This window comes from Telmatherina bonti, assembly GCF_933228915.1.
Source record: "Telmatherina bonti genome assembly, chromosome: 21".
Classification (NCBI taxonomy): domain Eukaryota; kingdom Metazoa; phylum Chordata; class Actinopteri; order Atheriniformes; family Telmatherinidae; genus Telmatherina; species Telmatherina bonti.
In genome coordinates, this window is record NC_136630.1 from 8,247,513 (window position 1) to 8,262,306 (window position 14,794).

Genomic DNA, 14,794 nt, shown 5'->3' on the forward strand with positions numbered 1-14,794 from the left:
CACAGTATCTTGCCCATCTGCCATGAACACATAGGCTAAATATAAAACCTTTCCCCTGTGGGAGGAGGAATAATGGAGGGTGAGAAGTGTCCACACTGGACATTATGCACTCTTGATGGAGATGAGTATTCACCTGGAAGATGAGGGTTTTATGTTTATTACCACCTTTCTCTGTCAAATATTTAATATACTCACTTTAGAGGAATACAATGACAATTTACCACCTTTATAACTCAAACATCATCAACATCCATATTTTTTTCAGACTGGAATAAAGGAATTTTATCTCTGATCAATTAAAAAAAAAAAAAAAAAAAAAAACTTATTGAGGCTACTTGCAAACAACCACAGCTTTCAAACTATAAAAATGTACAAATGATCAGCTTATCTGCTGCTTCACCCATGAAAGAGGGACATTAAACCTTTGCACAAAAAAAAAAAAAAAAAAAAAAAACCCAACGTGCCAACGTGAAACCTGGAAGATGCCAAATTAGTCCATTTCATTCCAAGAAATGACACGTCAAACACAAACTTACCAGCAGAGCACCAAAACGTAAATAATCATCAAAGCCATACCGAGCTGGCAAGTGAAAGCCCTTGATTCTTCAGCCTGACAGGAAACTTTTCTACCCCCAAGTTCACGCACGCGCCATCATGGATGACAGCAGCAGGCAGGTGGCGCGTTACCTTGCACGATGACAGAAATATTCCCACAGAATCCACGACACTTGGGGGGGAAATAATAGTTAAAAAAAAAAAAATAAAAAATAAGTCTTCCGTTAAGTCCAGCACAGAGGACGTAATTCTCCCCTCGTGGCAGCCGGCGCGAGGCTGCAGGACAGCTGTTGCTGACGCACGGTGGCGTTCCGCAGTGAAACTGGAGTCGCCGCTCCAGGTAGGATCAGATCAGACCTTGGCGGAACCTCGCACCCTGTTCCCACACAGCTGGTGGCGATCACGTGCACGTTTCCGTCGGTCAAACCCATTAACAGGTTTCTAGATGATCCAGGAGAGCGTGGAGATCAGCCGCTGCAGGGCGCAGAAGTTCACACCTGATAGCGTCCTGCTAATGCTCCACACACATCAGCTTCTTTATCATGTTGGTTTCCCTCCTCTCACTTCATAAATTCATATCAGGTATTGAAGTTGGGATTACTTTCTATTAAGGAGACATTTATACATTTTGTGTAGATGCACCCTGATAATATCGTTTCCTTATCTGGTACACATCTGGTACACACGTACCTGGCCATCTGTCTTCTTTTAAGGGTGGAGTATGTAAGATTTTCAATATTTTCGAAATAAATTAATAAAATAACTACAATCATAATTAGAAAGTTTTTTTTAACATGTAGGTTCCAGTCTGTCCATATTTGATGTGTTATTAAATTGCAAGTTTAATTCATGACAAATGACAAAAAGCACTTTTTTTTTTTACTGGTAGGCAAACATTTAAGAAGGGTCTTTGTCATGAATTAAACTTGTAATTTAATAACACATCAAATATGGACAGACTAGAACCTACATGTTTTTAAAAAAAAAAAAAAAAAACCAACTAATTATGATTGTAGTTTTTTTTTTAGTTATTTTGAAAATATTGAAAATCTTACATACTCCACCTTTAACTGTTAAAGTGGCTAATAGGGCACGGGTGAGGGTGGATGTAGGTGGGTGTAAGGGAAGTATGGATGAATGTGTGTGTGTGTGTTTTATCTATTTTGATGTAAAGCACTTTGTATTGTTTTGTAAAGCTATCCTGAATTTAATGGTGAGCTGAAAAAGATTTATGATATGTTTCAGTGTTCTGTTGTACATGAGTGCGTTTTAATACTGATCAAATGCAGGGCAGGTTTATTTGTATAAACAATTCAAAGTGCTTTACATAAAACAGTAAAAGCATTACAGCAGGAAGCATAAAAACAAACGGAAAATTAAATTATTTAAAATAAAAAAAACTAAAAAAAAACTTATTGAAGTAAATAAAATGCCTGCAATAAAAGCCACAGAAATTAAATTAATTGTGAGAAATTAAGTCATCTTGATTGACAGAGGCAAATAAAGGTTTTTATCATTGATTTAAAGCAGATGAGAGTTTCAGGAGATCTTTAGTTTTGTGGGCGTTTCTTCCACGTGTGAGGAGCATAAAAACTGAACACTGCTTCTCCATTTTTTGTTCTGACTCTGGGAACAGAAAGTAGATTTGACCCTGATGACCTGAAGGATCTGGTTGGTTCTTAACAAACCAGAAGATCCTGAGCGTATTTTGGTCCTAAACCATTCAGTGTTACAAACTAACAGCAGGATTTTCAAGTCAGCTGTTTGACAGACAGGAAGTCAGTAAAAAGATCAGAGAACTGAACTTGTATGATCCACTGAGTGAGGACTGGACCAGTAGTGTTCTGGTCTGACTGCAGTTGTCTGATCGACTTTTAAGAGTCCTGAAAGGAAGGCTTTACAATATTCTAGTTTCCTTAAGATAAACGTACTATATGGACAAGTTTTTCTAAATCCTGCCAAGACATCAATCTCAATATGTTCTACAGGTCTGAGTCCAGGACTAAACCAAGATTCTGGCTTCGTTATTAGTTTTTAACGTTGCTGTCCGAAGCCGACTGCTGACTTTTAATCTTTCTTCCTCGGCTCCAGATACTAATATATCAGTTCAGCTGGAGTTCTGGTACATCACAAACTGTGTAAGCAGTTTAAATTCTTAAAGCTGTATCATAGATTTATACGATAAGTATTTATATACTTCATTTAATAAAAGCATATTCTCAAGGGCAACACTAAGTGTTTTGTGTTCAACAAAAGGCCCTCTGCTCATAAAAAACACAACCACCAGATGGTAGTATAAACATGTGAAGTTGAATTACTACATTTAAATTAAGTTTTTTTTTACTATTGATTCTACACAAGAATCAAATGTCCTTGTAAGGAAAAAATATTATACATATGCACACACATACATTTTATACATAATACCCACACAAATATTAACGAGTCATGCTTCTTATGATAATTAAAGTGAAAAAGATCACATGTGAACCTGTGATTTGTGTTACCATGACAGATACACATAAGAAACATATCAGTGCATGACTCTGGAGCGTATTCATTCTTCATAAACAACATTGTTCACAATTTACTCTCTGAAACGGTCAGATTAGATACTCTATTATATTTGAAAAGAGAAAACTGTATTCAATTGACTGGATGGGGCTGCATCAATGTAATTCACACAGTCTGAGTGGATCAGTCTTGTTGATGTGATGTCTATATTTGGCTGAAAGGTGTGTAGTATGCTTACACAAGGAAAATGATATCTGCGATTACGAATGTTAACTGGGTGTCACCTGTTCCTTGGAAACAGAGCCTGCTGTGATTTTCCCACCTTCTCTCCCCTGTGTGTAAGCAGACCTGCTTTTTGGACAAAGTGCACAGCACATCAAATTGTAGTAAACTAAATTTTGTAAACATCAAGTGTTTTCAAGGAGACTTGTTTATTTCAGTGGTAATAAAATTTTAAATTATTGTTACCATACCATATTTATTAATAAAGCACTTTAAAAACAACATACAGCTAACCAAAGTGCTGTACAGAAACAGCAAGTGAACAAAAAAGCTTAAGAAAAGAAAATAACAATAAAATGGTAAAGTAAGAGATACATGAAAAAGAACAGTTAAAAATAAAATACAAGGACACAGATGACAAATCAGTCTTGCTAAAATGCCAAAGAATACAAATGTGTTTTTAAACTGCTTTTAAAAACATCAAGGGAGTTAGCCTGTCTAACCTGCAGAGGGAGGCTGTTCCAGATTTTTGGAGCTAGAACTGAGAGACTCTGTCTCCTCTAGATTTACAGCGTGTCTTTAGGTACAGTGAAAAGCAACTAGTCTGATTGTTACATTTTAATGGGCATCACATCATTTATCACTTTTCTAAATCGATCCCCATGCTGGGTGTGTGGGTTTAGTCACTTTGAAAGGTTCAGATAAACAGGAGTAAGCGTTTAATATTAAAGTCCATTTTAAGTGGAATAAGTCCATTCTAATTTAAAAAGAAATTAAGCACAATTGCATTCGCTTTGAAATGAACAAGCTTTAATCTGTCAGTTTTGTTTGTCTTTTCTCTTTTTTTCACTAAAGAGGTAGGCTTTATATTTTATTTATTTGTGTATGTTTTTTTCTTCTTCTTTATATTATTACACCTTACGAATATTGAGTGGGAACTATTTGACAACGTTTAGGGGGGAGCATAATGATGTCGAACCGTTACCATGGAAACAAAACTGCTACAAGCAACGTGCAGTAAAACTAGTCGGTTTTTTGTGTGTTTTTTTTGGCTTTAGAGGCTTGTTTTAAGATATAAATATAGTTTTTACAGTAAAACCTTTGATGTAGCTAAATTCAGAAGGAAAGAAACTATTTAACTTTAGTTTACGTTCAAGCAAACAAACGCCGGCTTGTTTTTGACGAAAGCGTTTTGTAGATTAGAGAAACTCGACATTTAAGGACATTGAAACGTATTAATCTGTCAAAATGTAGGCCTGTATGATTCCTCTCACAGTTATTCGCGTAAAATAAATAAATAGTAGTCATAAAATGGACTCTGAGTATGTAAAGAAGCACCTTGGGAGGTGTCTGCCGGAGGGACTTGCTGAAGTAGCCGAGCGGAGACCTGTGGACCCGATCCGGTTTCTGGCTCACTGGCTGTATAAACACAACTCCAACACTGAATACGAGAAGGAGGTAAGCTGCTATTTGGTTGTCTTATCAGCAGGGTGCAGCGTCACACAGGATAGTCTCTTCATCTACTGGTTTGTTTTTATATTTTACTTGTTTGATTCAGTCATTTATTATTTTATAGACAGTAATTATGTGTCAAAGGTACTCTTATCTTTTAGTCCTGATTTAACTTATCTCAGGATTACTTCTACTTGCCAGCTGCTTATTTCACATACATTTATCTTTTATCCTATAAAATGAGAAAAACACATGAATACAGGTAGGGCTGTGACCAGGGCCGGATTAAAAGTGCACAGGCCCCTGGGCCCAGAGTGTCCCACAGCCCTCCTTCCCCACCGCAATATTGTGAAACATTGTGAATGATACAATGTGAAATTACATTTCTAACATCTCTCAGCCAGTGGTACTAGTAGCAATACACTAGACATTGTGGTGTAACCATCTGGCTTTGATGTACGTTTTGCTTTATGTCCAAACTGCTGGTGTTTTCCCCATATGGGCCCCAGGGCTTGTGCCCATAATGCCCATTGGATAATGCGGCCTTGGCTGTGACGATATGCTTTTGTCCCGATTCGATTCAGATTTTTTTTTTTGGGTGCCAATTCGATTTAAATTGCAATTCTCACAATTCTCCAATATTGCTGATTTTTATAGATTAAAAAAAAAAAAAAAATAAAAAAATAAAAAATAAAAAAAATATATCATGTATAAATTCCTTTTTTTTCCTTTGCTCATCATTTTTCTTCATTTCGATGGAGAAAAATAACCTTTGTCTTGTAAGTAAATGCTTAAATACAAATTAAGCATGTGACTTGATCCGCACCATGGAGATACTTCAAGAGGCAAATCCTAAAACATATACTGTTCGTACTACAGTTTCATCAGTTTGTACCTGCAATGTCGCTGCCACCGTAGTAAAACCCTGATCTTTAAACAGCGTTTGATAGCTGTAGAAGGATAATAGAGACTAAGACCATATAAGCTCATCAGACTGAAGGATTCAAGCCAGCGTGGTCCATGGCAACCAAAACCCAGTCACCTTTTTACCTCTGGGTCATTAGTCGCTAACAGAGTCCTGAATTTCTTGAGACATATGGCTGCCTCTGGCTCTAGACACGGGAGGGGTCTAAAGGTCAAACATTTTACAATTCCTTTGTGGTTTAAGTTACAAATGTCAACTTTGAAGTAAACAAGACAGCTAAAAAAGTGTTTGGTGGTTTCTGATTTCTGCACATTTAAAAAAGGTCTCTCTATGATGCATTTTTATCTCCAGAAAACAGCTAATTTAGCTCTTCTGGAGCAGGAGCAGGCCAGAGCCAAAGAAGAGGCGTTGCACCAGGAGAAGCTAAGAGAGGAAAAGCTGAGGATCAGGGAGGCCTTGGAGGATTCTAAAAAAGTAACTTTTTTCATTCCTAGTTTGTGTCTTAACTCAGACCTTGAGCACAAAAAGGTGACTAGATTTCTATTTTCATATTTTCAAAGCCTGATGTCACTTTTACTTTGTTTTCCTTTAGTATTCACTAATGTGTCTGCTCATTTTCAGGTTGTATGATCTTTTACAGCCACTTATCATGCGATGATGCTCACTACTTACATACAATTTAGTATTTAACCCTTAACAAGACATTATAAGTAAAGTCTGCCAGATCATATATGTCAACATATTAACAGATCTCTGAGAAACCGACAGAGTTCGACACACCTACAACAACCACAGCAGAGGTTGCTGAGGATATCAAGCCTTTAAAAGAAGAGAAATCAACCACTCCTGACCCAGAAAACAAGGAGGACACAGACGAACCCCAACCTGAAGCACAGAAAAATGAGAGTAAACACAAGGTGGTAAACTTAAATCTCAAATCTGGCAGCTTCTGCAAGTGTTTGATCTCCACTCTGACATTAATTACCTTCTGTGGGCTATGCTTTCGAGTCGTGACTGTTGTAGAGGAGCTTTTTGGTCGTGGGAAAGAATGTCAGCGTTGTACTAAAAACTGTACTCAACTTTCCTCTAATGGTGTCAAAACTGACATCAGAATGACTGAATTTAATGATTTAAGGAGGAAGAGAAGATAAACTTGGAGCCAAATGCCGATCATGTTGAAGAGAAAGACGAGGAGGAGGCAAACGTCAATCAAGCAGCAGCGATGGAAGGTGACCAAGATAAGGAAAAGGTTATGCAAACTCTTTGGCCCAGTTATATCACATTATGTCTTACAGAAGTACAGCTTGGTGTGATGTACATAAAAAAAATAAAAAAGTACAATGATATTTTGGTCAGATGTGCCAAAACAGGAGGCTAAATGTGCCTTGTGTGCTCTACAGGTGGAAGAACAATCTGAAATGGCTGATCCTGAAAAAAATGATCAACTGCAATCATCTCCCAGACAAGATGCCAGTGTTTTCAAATCAGATGACGTAGAGGACACAAATAAACAAGACCATCATACATTTGACCCTGCAGACATGGACAAGGTGATGCAGATAAAAACAGAGGTTGTGTGCTGGTGACTGTGGTTCTCAGCCTCAGGATTCAGTTTGTCGTGTGTTCTGATTGAGGATGAGGAGATGCAGGAAAAGATGACTGATGGACAGAGTGGTGAGGAAGATGATGAGCAAAAGGGAGCCCAGGTTTAAGTTGAGAGGCCAGAAGAAAGACAAGCCAGGCAGAGAGAAGGGAGAGCGACAGGATCGCTGCACTTCATGATCTAACACTTTACTGCCTTTCACTGCAAGGTTGAGGAAGAGAAGAGCGATAAACCTGAAGACTCCTTCAAAGTGGACACAGTCTCACCTCCACAGAGTGAAAATGCTCAAACAGAGAAGACTTTTCCAAATGAAGAAGAAGAGCAGATGACAGAACCTGAACAAGAAACACAAAAGTCTATTTCTCAGCAGAACCAGGAGCAGGTGGCCGCTCGTTCTATTTTCCTTTACTATTTATCTACAGCAAAAGGCCAAATATCTCCTTTTTTCTTTGCAAGGTTTCAACACATTGCAAACAAAAGCTGATCCAGAAGGAGAGGTTTTTAGTTTGAATACAGCAGGTCAACTCAGAAAGGCAACAACACACATTGTTTTACTAGAACCTTGGTTGCAGCTTCATCTGAAGAGGCAGTCAGGCCAGCGAGTAACGTTAGAAAACAAACAAGACTTCCAGCAGAAAGCAGGCAAAGCGGTGAACAGTAGAAATCCTGATAGCTTGAATGCAGATGCTTAAAACATTCAGCTGAGATATTTACATCATTTTTGCTGTTGCCATCACGTGAAGCTTTGTTTTGCTTTTCATGAGTCACAGCGTGCTTGTGTTCTCCTTTATTTCATTGTTTACATGTCTGCTCATCAAAAAGGCTGATAAGGAAGAAACTGATAAGCCTGAAGACTCCGTCCAAGTGAAGGCAGCTTCACCGCTGCAGACCGAGGACCCTCAAGCAGGAGAGACGTTTCCAGAAGCTCAACAAGAAAACATGACAGACACCGAACAAGAAACACAAAAACCAAACTGCCCTCCTCCTCAGGAACAGGAAAAGGTGACGAATTTTTCCCTTTTTACTCTCTGCGAACATTTACCACTTTGAGATAACATGTCTGTACGAAAACTAGAGATAGGAACTCAAGATATGGCTGTTTAATGCTTTGCTGACCTTTTTTGGGGCCAACTCATCTCAGGAGACAGACGGGCAGCCAACGAGCGAGACCACTGATAGCTCGGCTCTGGCCGAGAGTGACCCAGCAGCAGAGGGAACGGTGCAGAACGAGGGACCGGTGAGTCAGCAAAGAAAAGTCTGATATCACACACCAGACATGAAAAGACCATTTAGACTGATGAAAAATTTATAACAAACTCCCCCCCCCCTTCAGGAGGAAGAAAAAGAAGGAGGCCACAACTGAGCGAGTCAGATCAGCCAGCCACTGATCCATCTTTAGATACATATTTCATGACAGTCTTTGTGTACATGTAACTGTGACAATGCTTCTCTGAGTATCTGCAAAAATACAATAAAACCCATCACTCTTATTCGTTTGGTCTTTTTATGCTCACATATTTTATTCAACACCATGTGCTTAAACCTCTTCAGACAAACTAAAACTTTGATTAAGAAATGTTCCAGGGTTCCTTATTTCCATTATTTATGTTTATGGACATGTATACGCCTCAGGGAATGCATCCTCAGAGTATAAAATGTGTTTTCTACTGAACCTTCTATCCTTACATGTTTCTTTTCTTCCTTCTTTTTTTACAGAACACCAGCATGCTTACAATGAATCAATGCACACAGATGCCAACAATACCATTCATTACCATTACTCTTTGCAGTGAGACGCATTTTTGGGATTGTTTTGTGAACATTGGGGTACAAACTCTCCACTGTCTTTAAGTAACTGTAAAAAATAAACACAGTTGTCCTGTTTTATGGTGTCTGCAACCGTTTCAGCCCCTGTAAGGGTCAACAGGGCCTCAAGTTAAAGAAGTATTAATATTAAGAATTAATTAATGTGCTTAAAATCTTCACTTTATAAGGGTAAGTATTATAAACAATGTTCCAAACTTATAATAGACTTTAGTCCAGAATGTATCATCATAGTTCAATTAAAATGTAGTCATTTAGCACATTAAAAACAGCTCCTGCTGACCAACTTCACAGAACAAAATAATACAGATAAAATGAGAAATAAGATAAAAATAAAAATGAAATCACTTTAAAACCTAATAATAAAATAAAACTGCAAGTATAACACCCATATCTTAGTTATTCTCGTGAATTAACTTTAAAGAAATACCAATCATTGCTTTACTTTGACTCTTTCCGTGTTTAGCTGTTTTGACTTGAGTTTTACAGGCTTGAAACGTGTTTTTCTGTCATGTCTGACCCGCTGTGGGTGGAGTGACGCTGCACTTTCCAACCTTTTCATTGACCTTTGACCTGCAGGAGTGCCAACGACGAGCACGACTCTTCTCCAGTGATCCTGTTTGCGTCTCCTGTTTTCCTTTGAATGATTTCATTAGACGTCTCCGATAAACCACAGCTGCGTGTGATTGGGTCATCTGATCTGATCTGATCTGATCTGATCCAGATCTCGGGTTAAAAAAAAAAAAGAAAAGAAAAAAAAGGAGGCTGGACTGGTGGAAACTGGGAGGCAGCGTGGAGCTGGGATTTAAAGGCGCTTCAGCCGTGGAGCAGGTCAGAGCTGTCACGTCGGGACCGAGATGCAGTGAAGACACGCCGCTGGAAAACAAACAAACAAACAAACAGTGAAATGGGGCTTGTAGGTGAGGTTGTGGCCACTGTGGGTGGCCTGATCACTGGTGTCCTGAACTTCTTCACCGACATATTTCTGACACCGCCTTTGAAAGCCACTTTAAAGCATCTGGAGGAGACGGAGCTGAAAACATTGACAGGAGGTAAGATTCATTTGACACGAGCGTGTTTTACTTATTTAATGCGCGTGGATGTGTTGAAAGGAGTCTTTGTGTGGCTGGGATTTGTTATGGACTTAATCTCTTACACAACTTTCACCCTTACCCCCTTTTTGCTGCCTCAGAAATAAAGAGTTTCAGAGCCAAGGCTCTGTGGGAGAGATCAGGAGCTGTGATCATGGCGGTGCGGCGTCCTGGATGATTTCTGTGCAGAGAGGTAAAGTTTCCAGATGGTCCACTGACAAGACAATGCCTTCTTGGAATATCACACAGGTCCCAACATGTTAACTCTTTCTTTTTCAAGCTTGTTCCCCAGTTAGTTTGTTTTTCTGAGTTCAATCCAGTCGTGTCTTTTTGATGGTTTGATAAGTTTTCATCAGTATTTAGCTCGAAGATGAACACTGATTAACAGTGATCACTGCTGCATAGACTTTGCCAGATTTATGCAGATGTAGCTCAAATTTCCCTCCTATTTGGACCTTGTTGTTCACCTAACTTAGGTTTGCTGAAACCCATGTTCCAAAACAAATTTCTAACATTTGGAACACATAAATCTGGACTCTAATATCTGCTGTAATATTCCCTTAAACCGAATAACAGCCAATATTAAACCCAAATGTGTCTATCTGGGAAGTTTGGGTTGTTTTACAAATTCAGCACTGTTCTGTCTTTAAGCACAAGTTTGAAGGGGCTTTAACAACAATAAAGCTTCCTATAAATAGATTTGTTTGTTTGGGTTTATTTTAAGAATTTTATTATTATTATTATTATTATTATTATTATTCAAAACCAAAAATTTTGAATGAATTGTTTTAGGTCAAAATGTTAAAAAAAAACACACTTTGGGCTTTTTAACATTTACATTGATGTTACGGTGCTATGTGAAATGTAACATTCTACAACACAAAGTATTTTGGATAGTTCTAGCTGAAGCAGAAGTCTGGAGATGGTAAAGTTTTTTTCCGGCTTGTTTCTCGGCTGCAGGAGGCTGCAGAGCTGTCCTCTCTGAAACCTCAGCTGGATCAGCTCGGGGTTCCTCTGTACGCTGTGGTGAAAGAGGACATCGGCACAGAGGTCCAGAACTTCAGACCGTACTTCAAAGGGGAGATTTTCTTGGATGAAAAGGTGAACTTTTTATTTTTTACCCTCAATCAGAAGATTATGTCTTAAGACCAGATTCAGCCAGTTGATACACTGTAGTCATTCAGTATCTGAGAAATCTGTTTAGTTCTGCATGACCGCCTGAAGGATTCTGTTTTTGCTTGCAGAGACGGTTTTATGGGCCCCGTGAGCGGAAGATGGGGCTCCTGGCATTTGTGCGTTTAGGCGTCTGGCTGAATGGGCTGAGGGCCTTCAGGAAAGGCTTCTTGGGAAACGTTTTTGGAGAAGGCTTTGTCCTCGGTGGCGTTTTTGTCATTGGAAAAGGACAGCAGGTAAAATTATTTTATCTGATGGTACAAATGAACAGAAGAAAGCAGACTAAATTTAAAAAAAAAAAAAATGTTTTGTTCTGCAGGGAATATATTTGGAGCACAGAGAGAGGGAATTTGGAGATAAAGTCAACATTTCAGAAGTCCTCCGAGCAGCCAGGAAAATACCACAGGAGCTTTAGAGGAAAATGTACTTCCCACAGCTCCCAGTCACGAAGAACACCATCCCTGTGGTGTTTCCATCACTTCATCACATTTATAATCCATCATTTTTCAGACTATAAAGTCCTTTAATAGCTTAAATGTTTTGTGAAACTGTTAAAGAAAAATATTTGTAAAGTGCAGAGTAGATGTGTGAACTTGATTAAGTGCTGGTATCTGGAGACCAGAATGCATTTCACACGACTGTCCACGAGACTCTGGGTGTGTTCATGACGGTCTGTCTTTAAACTCGACTGAGGGAGCAGACCTGATATCCAACACCCAGTTTCCTTGGTTACTTTGTGATGCTGCTCTGGAAACCAAGAGAGTGAGAACTCTTAAACAATAAAACATGTCTTTGTGCTTTACAGTTTTGAGTCAATAATTCTGATTTCATGAGTTTGTCCTGGTGGGAAGATGGGAATGTTCCTGAGGTGGAAAGCACCAGTCTGGTTTCCTGCAGAGGGTTTTGACATTTCATGGGATTAAAACTCCCACATGAGCTGTTAAGCCTTCACATTGCTCCAAGTGGGCAAATAGTCACTTGTCTGACGCAACATCACATGCAGTATTAGGATGTAGTCATGGTGTTTAAAATGGGCACTCCAGTGAGAATAAAAAACATAGCAAGGGATTTAACATCTGAGGCAACCGGTGGATCTCACCGTAACTTTTTAAGCACAAAGCGGGTAAAAACATCTATTAGAATGTAGTCGATTGTTTCAGGTGGGCTGGATGCATCAAATAGAAGATTTAATGGTGTGTACTATTAAGATAAGACTTTCTAGGAGTAATCTTTTTTTTTTTTTTTTTGGGAAATAATGTGCCCAGAAGCAGTAAAATAGGTGGAGAGTTTCCAGTCGTGTGTTCGGTTTGATGGTGACTGACTTTGTTTGACTCAAAGACACTGTTTCTTTCCAGATAAGTCTGTGATGGCCACAACATCATTTGACAAAAAGCTGTTTTGTATTTTTGTTACATCAGAATCATAACTTTGGCCTTAATCTTATGAACTGATGACTTCCTGCACATTTTTATCCAAAGGTTAAAGCAGGGGTGTCCAGCTACTAGAGCTGTGACTGTATGCTGTTGTCCTGATTTGATTCAGATTTTTTTTTGGGTGCCGATTTGATTTAAATTTCAATTCTCACAATGGATTAAAAGCAAAAAAGAAAAAAAGTTAAACTTTTTTTGCTCGTCATTTTTCTTGATTTCAGTTAGGAAGAAACACAGTAGCCAGACCATCATTCTGCTGCTATTATGCCCAAGAAGACGAGTAAAAAGATCAATAAAAACAATGACAAATTTTGAAAATAGATTAGTTTATTTTATTTGGAAAAAAATAACATTTTAACCAAAAAATTGATTTCAAAATTGTGAAGCAAAAAAATCTCGACATACAATTTTTCCATTTGATTTTCCCACTCCCACCAGTTACAGTCCTCAAGGTACACAGTCCTGCAGGATTTCCCTGTGTCCCTGCTCCAACACACCTGAATGAAATCAGTCTTTGTGCCAAACTTCATTGACTGTTGGATCATTTGTGAGCCAGATGTGTTGGAACAGGGATACATCATAAAGCTGCAGGACACACCTGTGTTAAAGCTTCGTTAAACTGGACTTATTGAAATATGAAAGAGAGGCAAACTGGTTGTAGCTCATCATTAATGTGGCTAAACCTAAATTTAGTTGAATTTAGTTTTATTTGTAAAGCACCACTTCACAACGGTGTCATCTCAGGACACTTTGCAGACACATCAGTTTAAGCCAATTCATAATAAATGGCCGAGATAAGAATAAAACCAACAGATTGCAGTGAATCTTGACTTTGATGAATCCCCATTCTGAGCTGCATGAGGCAACAGTGGAAAAGAAAAAAAAAAAAACCTTTTTCAGAGGAAGAAAAACCTCCAGCAGAACCCGGCTCAGAGAGGGCAGCCATCTGTCTCAGCTGGCTGGGGTGGAGAGGACAGGAAAGACAGATCAACATGTACAGTGGCTTTTATTCAGTAAGACCTGCAGAAAAATAGAAATATGTTTGAGATGTCAATGCTGTCATATTTATACATGGAGGAAAAGGAGCAAGGAAATGCTCAGTGTATCGTGTGACATCCCCATAGCTGCACAACTAATGGATGGTTAGATGATCCCTTATAGGAGCACAACCTGGACAGTGGGACCCCGTACATGCAGACTCCAACTCGGTAGATGCTCATCTCACAACTATAAGATTTCTCCCATCGTAGACTTAGAGCAGCGGTGTCAAACTCTAGTCCTGGAGTGCCGGTATCCAGCAGGTTTTTGCTGTTTCCCTGCACCAACACAGCTGATTCAAATCAAATGGATCCAGCAGCTTCTTGTCAACCTATTTATGAATTTCAGTCAGGTGTGTTGAAGCATGGAGACAATAAAAACCAGCATAAAAAATAATAATTTGGTAAAGGTTTTGTAATTAACTGCTCAATAGAAATTAGGGGTGAGGAATCAAATAGAAAAATTTTGCTTCACAATTTAAAAATTTATTTATTTATTTATTTTTTTTAAATAATCCATGATAAAATTTTTGTCATTTTTACTATTTTTATTGATGTTTTTACTTGTCTTCTTAGGCATTAAAACCTGCAGGATACTGTAGAGACTCTGGGAACAAGTAAACCTGCAGTCTGAGAGCAAAGGGTTATGTTTGGAATATATGGAACTAATAGATATATTGAGTTCAGAGCAATGATTTATGCATCTTCTCCCTCCTTTCTAATGGAGTTTCATTCTTTTGTGATTAAAGTGGTTTAGTACGTTGCATTTGGCTGATAAAGTTGTAGTCATGACGACAGTGGCCCAGCCTCTCAGGAAGATAACCAACAGGGAAATCGTGCTCTCAGTTTCACCAACAGATGGAGCTCTCCGGCTGTGTGGGAATCATGCCATCAGGAAATCCTCAAGAGCTGCTCAGTACAGGTTCTTTCTATTAATGCAGTTTTTTTTTTTTTTTGCTAAAATCACA

The 14,794-nt window shown here is 38.6% G+C and overlaps 2 protein-coding genes across 3 annotated transcripts; both read left to right on the plus strand.

The window, feature by feature from the left end:
- The first annotated feature begins 561 nt into the window (after window positions 1–561).
- LOC306771580 (uncharacterized protein) lies at window positions 562–8,741 on the plus strand. Of its 2 annotated transcripts, XM_079260786.1 has the most exons (10): window positions 562–895; window positions 3,416–4,749; window positions 6,020–6,142; window positions 6,418–6,585; window positions 6,804–6,917; window positions 7,069–7,218; window positions 7,480–7,653; window positions 8,094–8,273; window positions 8,413–8,508; window positions 8,605–8,741. In XM_079260786.1, exons 2-10 carry the CDS (start codon window positions 4,603–4,605, stop codon window positions 8,632–8,634), a joined length of 1,182 nt encoding a protein of 393 aa, XP_079116912.1. In that variant the 5' UTR covers window positions 562–895; window positions 3,416–4,602; the 3' UTR covers window positions 8,635–8,741. The 2 variants fall into 2 exon arrangements, with proteins under 2 accessions (XP_079116912.1, XP_079116913.1); XM_079260787.1 differs by lacking the exon at window positions 7,480–7,653.
- Window positions 8,742–9,986: 1,245 nt separating this feature from the next.
- On the plus strand, window positions 9,987–11,931 carry LOC306771934 (peroxiredoxin-like 2A). Its single transcript, XM_079261270.1, has 5 exons — window positions 9,987–10,147; window positions 10,288–10,379; window positions 11,147–11,287; window positions 11,431–11,595; window positions 11,679–11,931. The coding sequence occupies exons 1-5, from the start codon at window positions 10,003–10,005 to the stop codon at window positions 11,772–11,774; spliced, it is 639 nt and encodes a 212-aa protein (XP_079117396.1). The 5' UTR covers window positions 9,987–10,002; the 3' UTR covers window positions 11,775–11,931.
- The last annotated feature ends 2,863 nt before the right edge of the window (window positions 11,932–14,794 follow it).

Bases quoted from the DNA above. Each gene is read 5' to 3' on its own strand.
- LOC306771580 (XM_079260786.1), top strand. From the start codon at position 4,603: ATGGACTCTGAGTATGTAAAGAAGCACCTTGGGAGGTGTCTGCCGGAG. The intron at 7,654-8,093 runs GTGGCCGCTCGT...CTCATCAAAAAG, and splicing joins CTCAGCAGAACCAGGAGCAG to GCTGATAAGGAAGAAACTGA. The intron at 8,274-8,412 runs GTGACGAATTTT...AACTCATCTCAG, and splicing joins CTCCTCAGGAACAGGAAAAG to GAGACAGACGGGCAGCCAAC.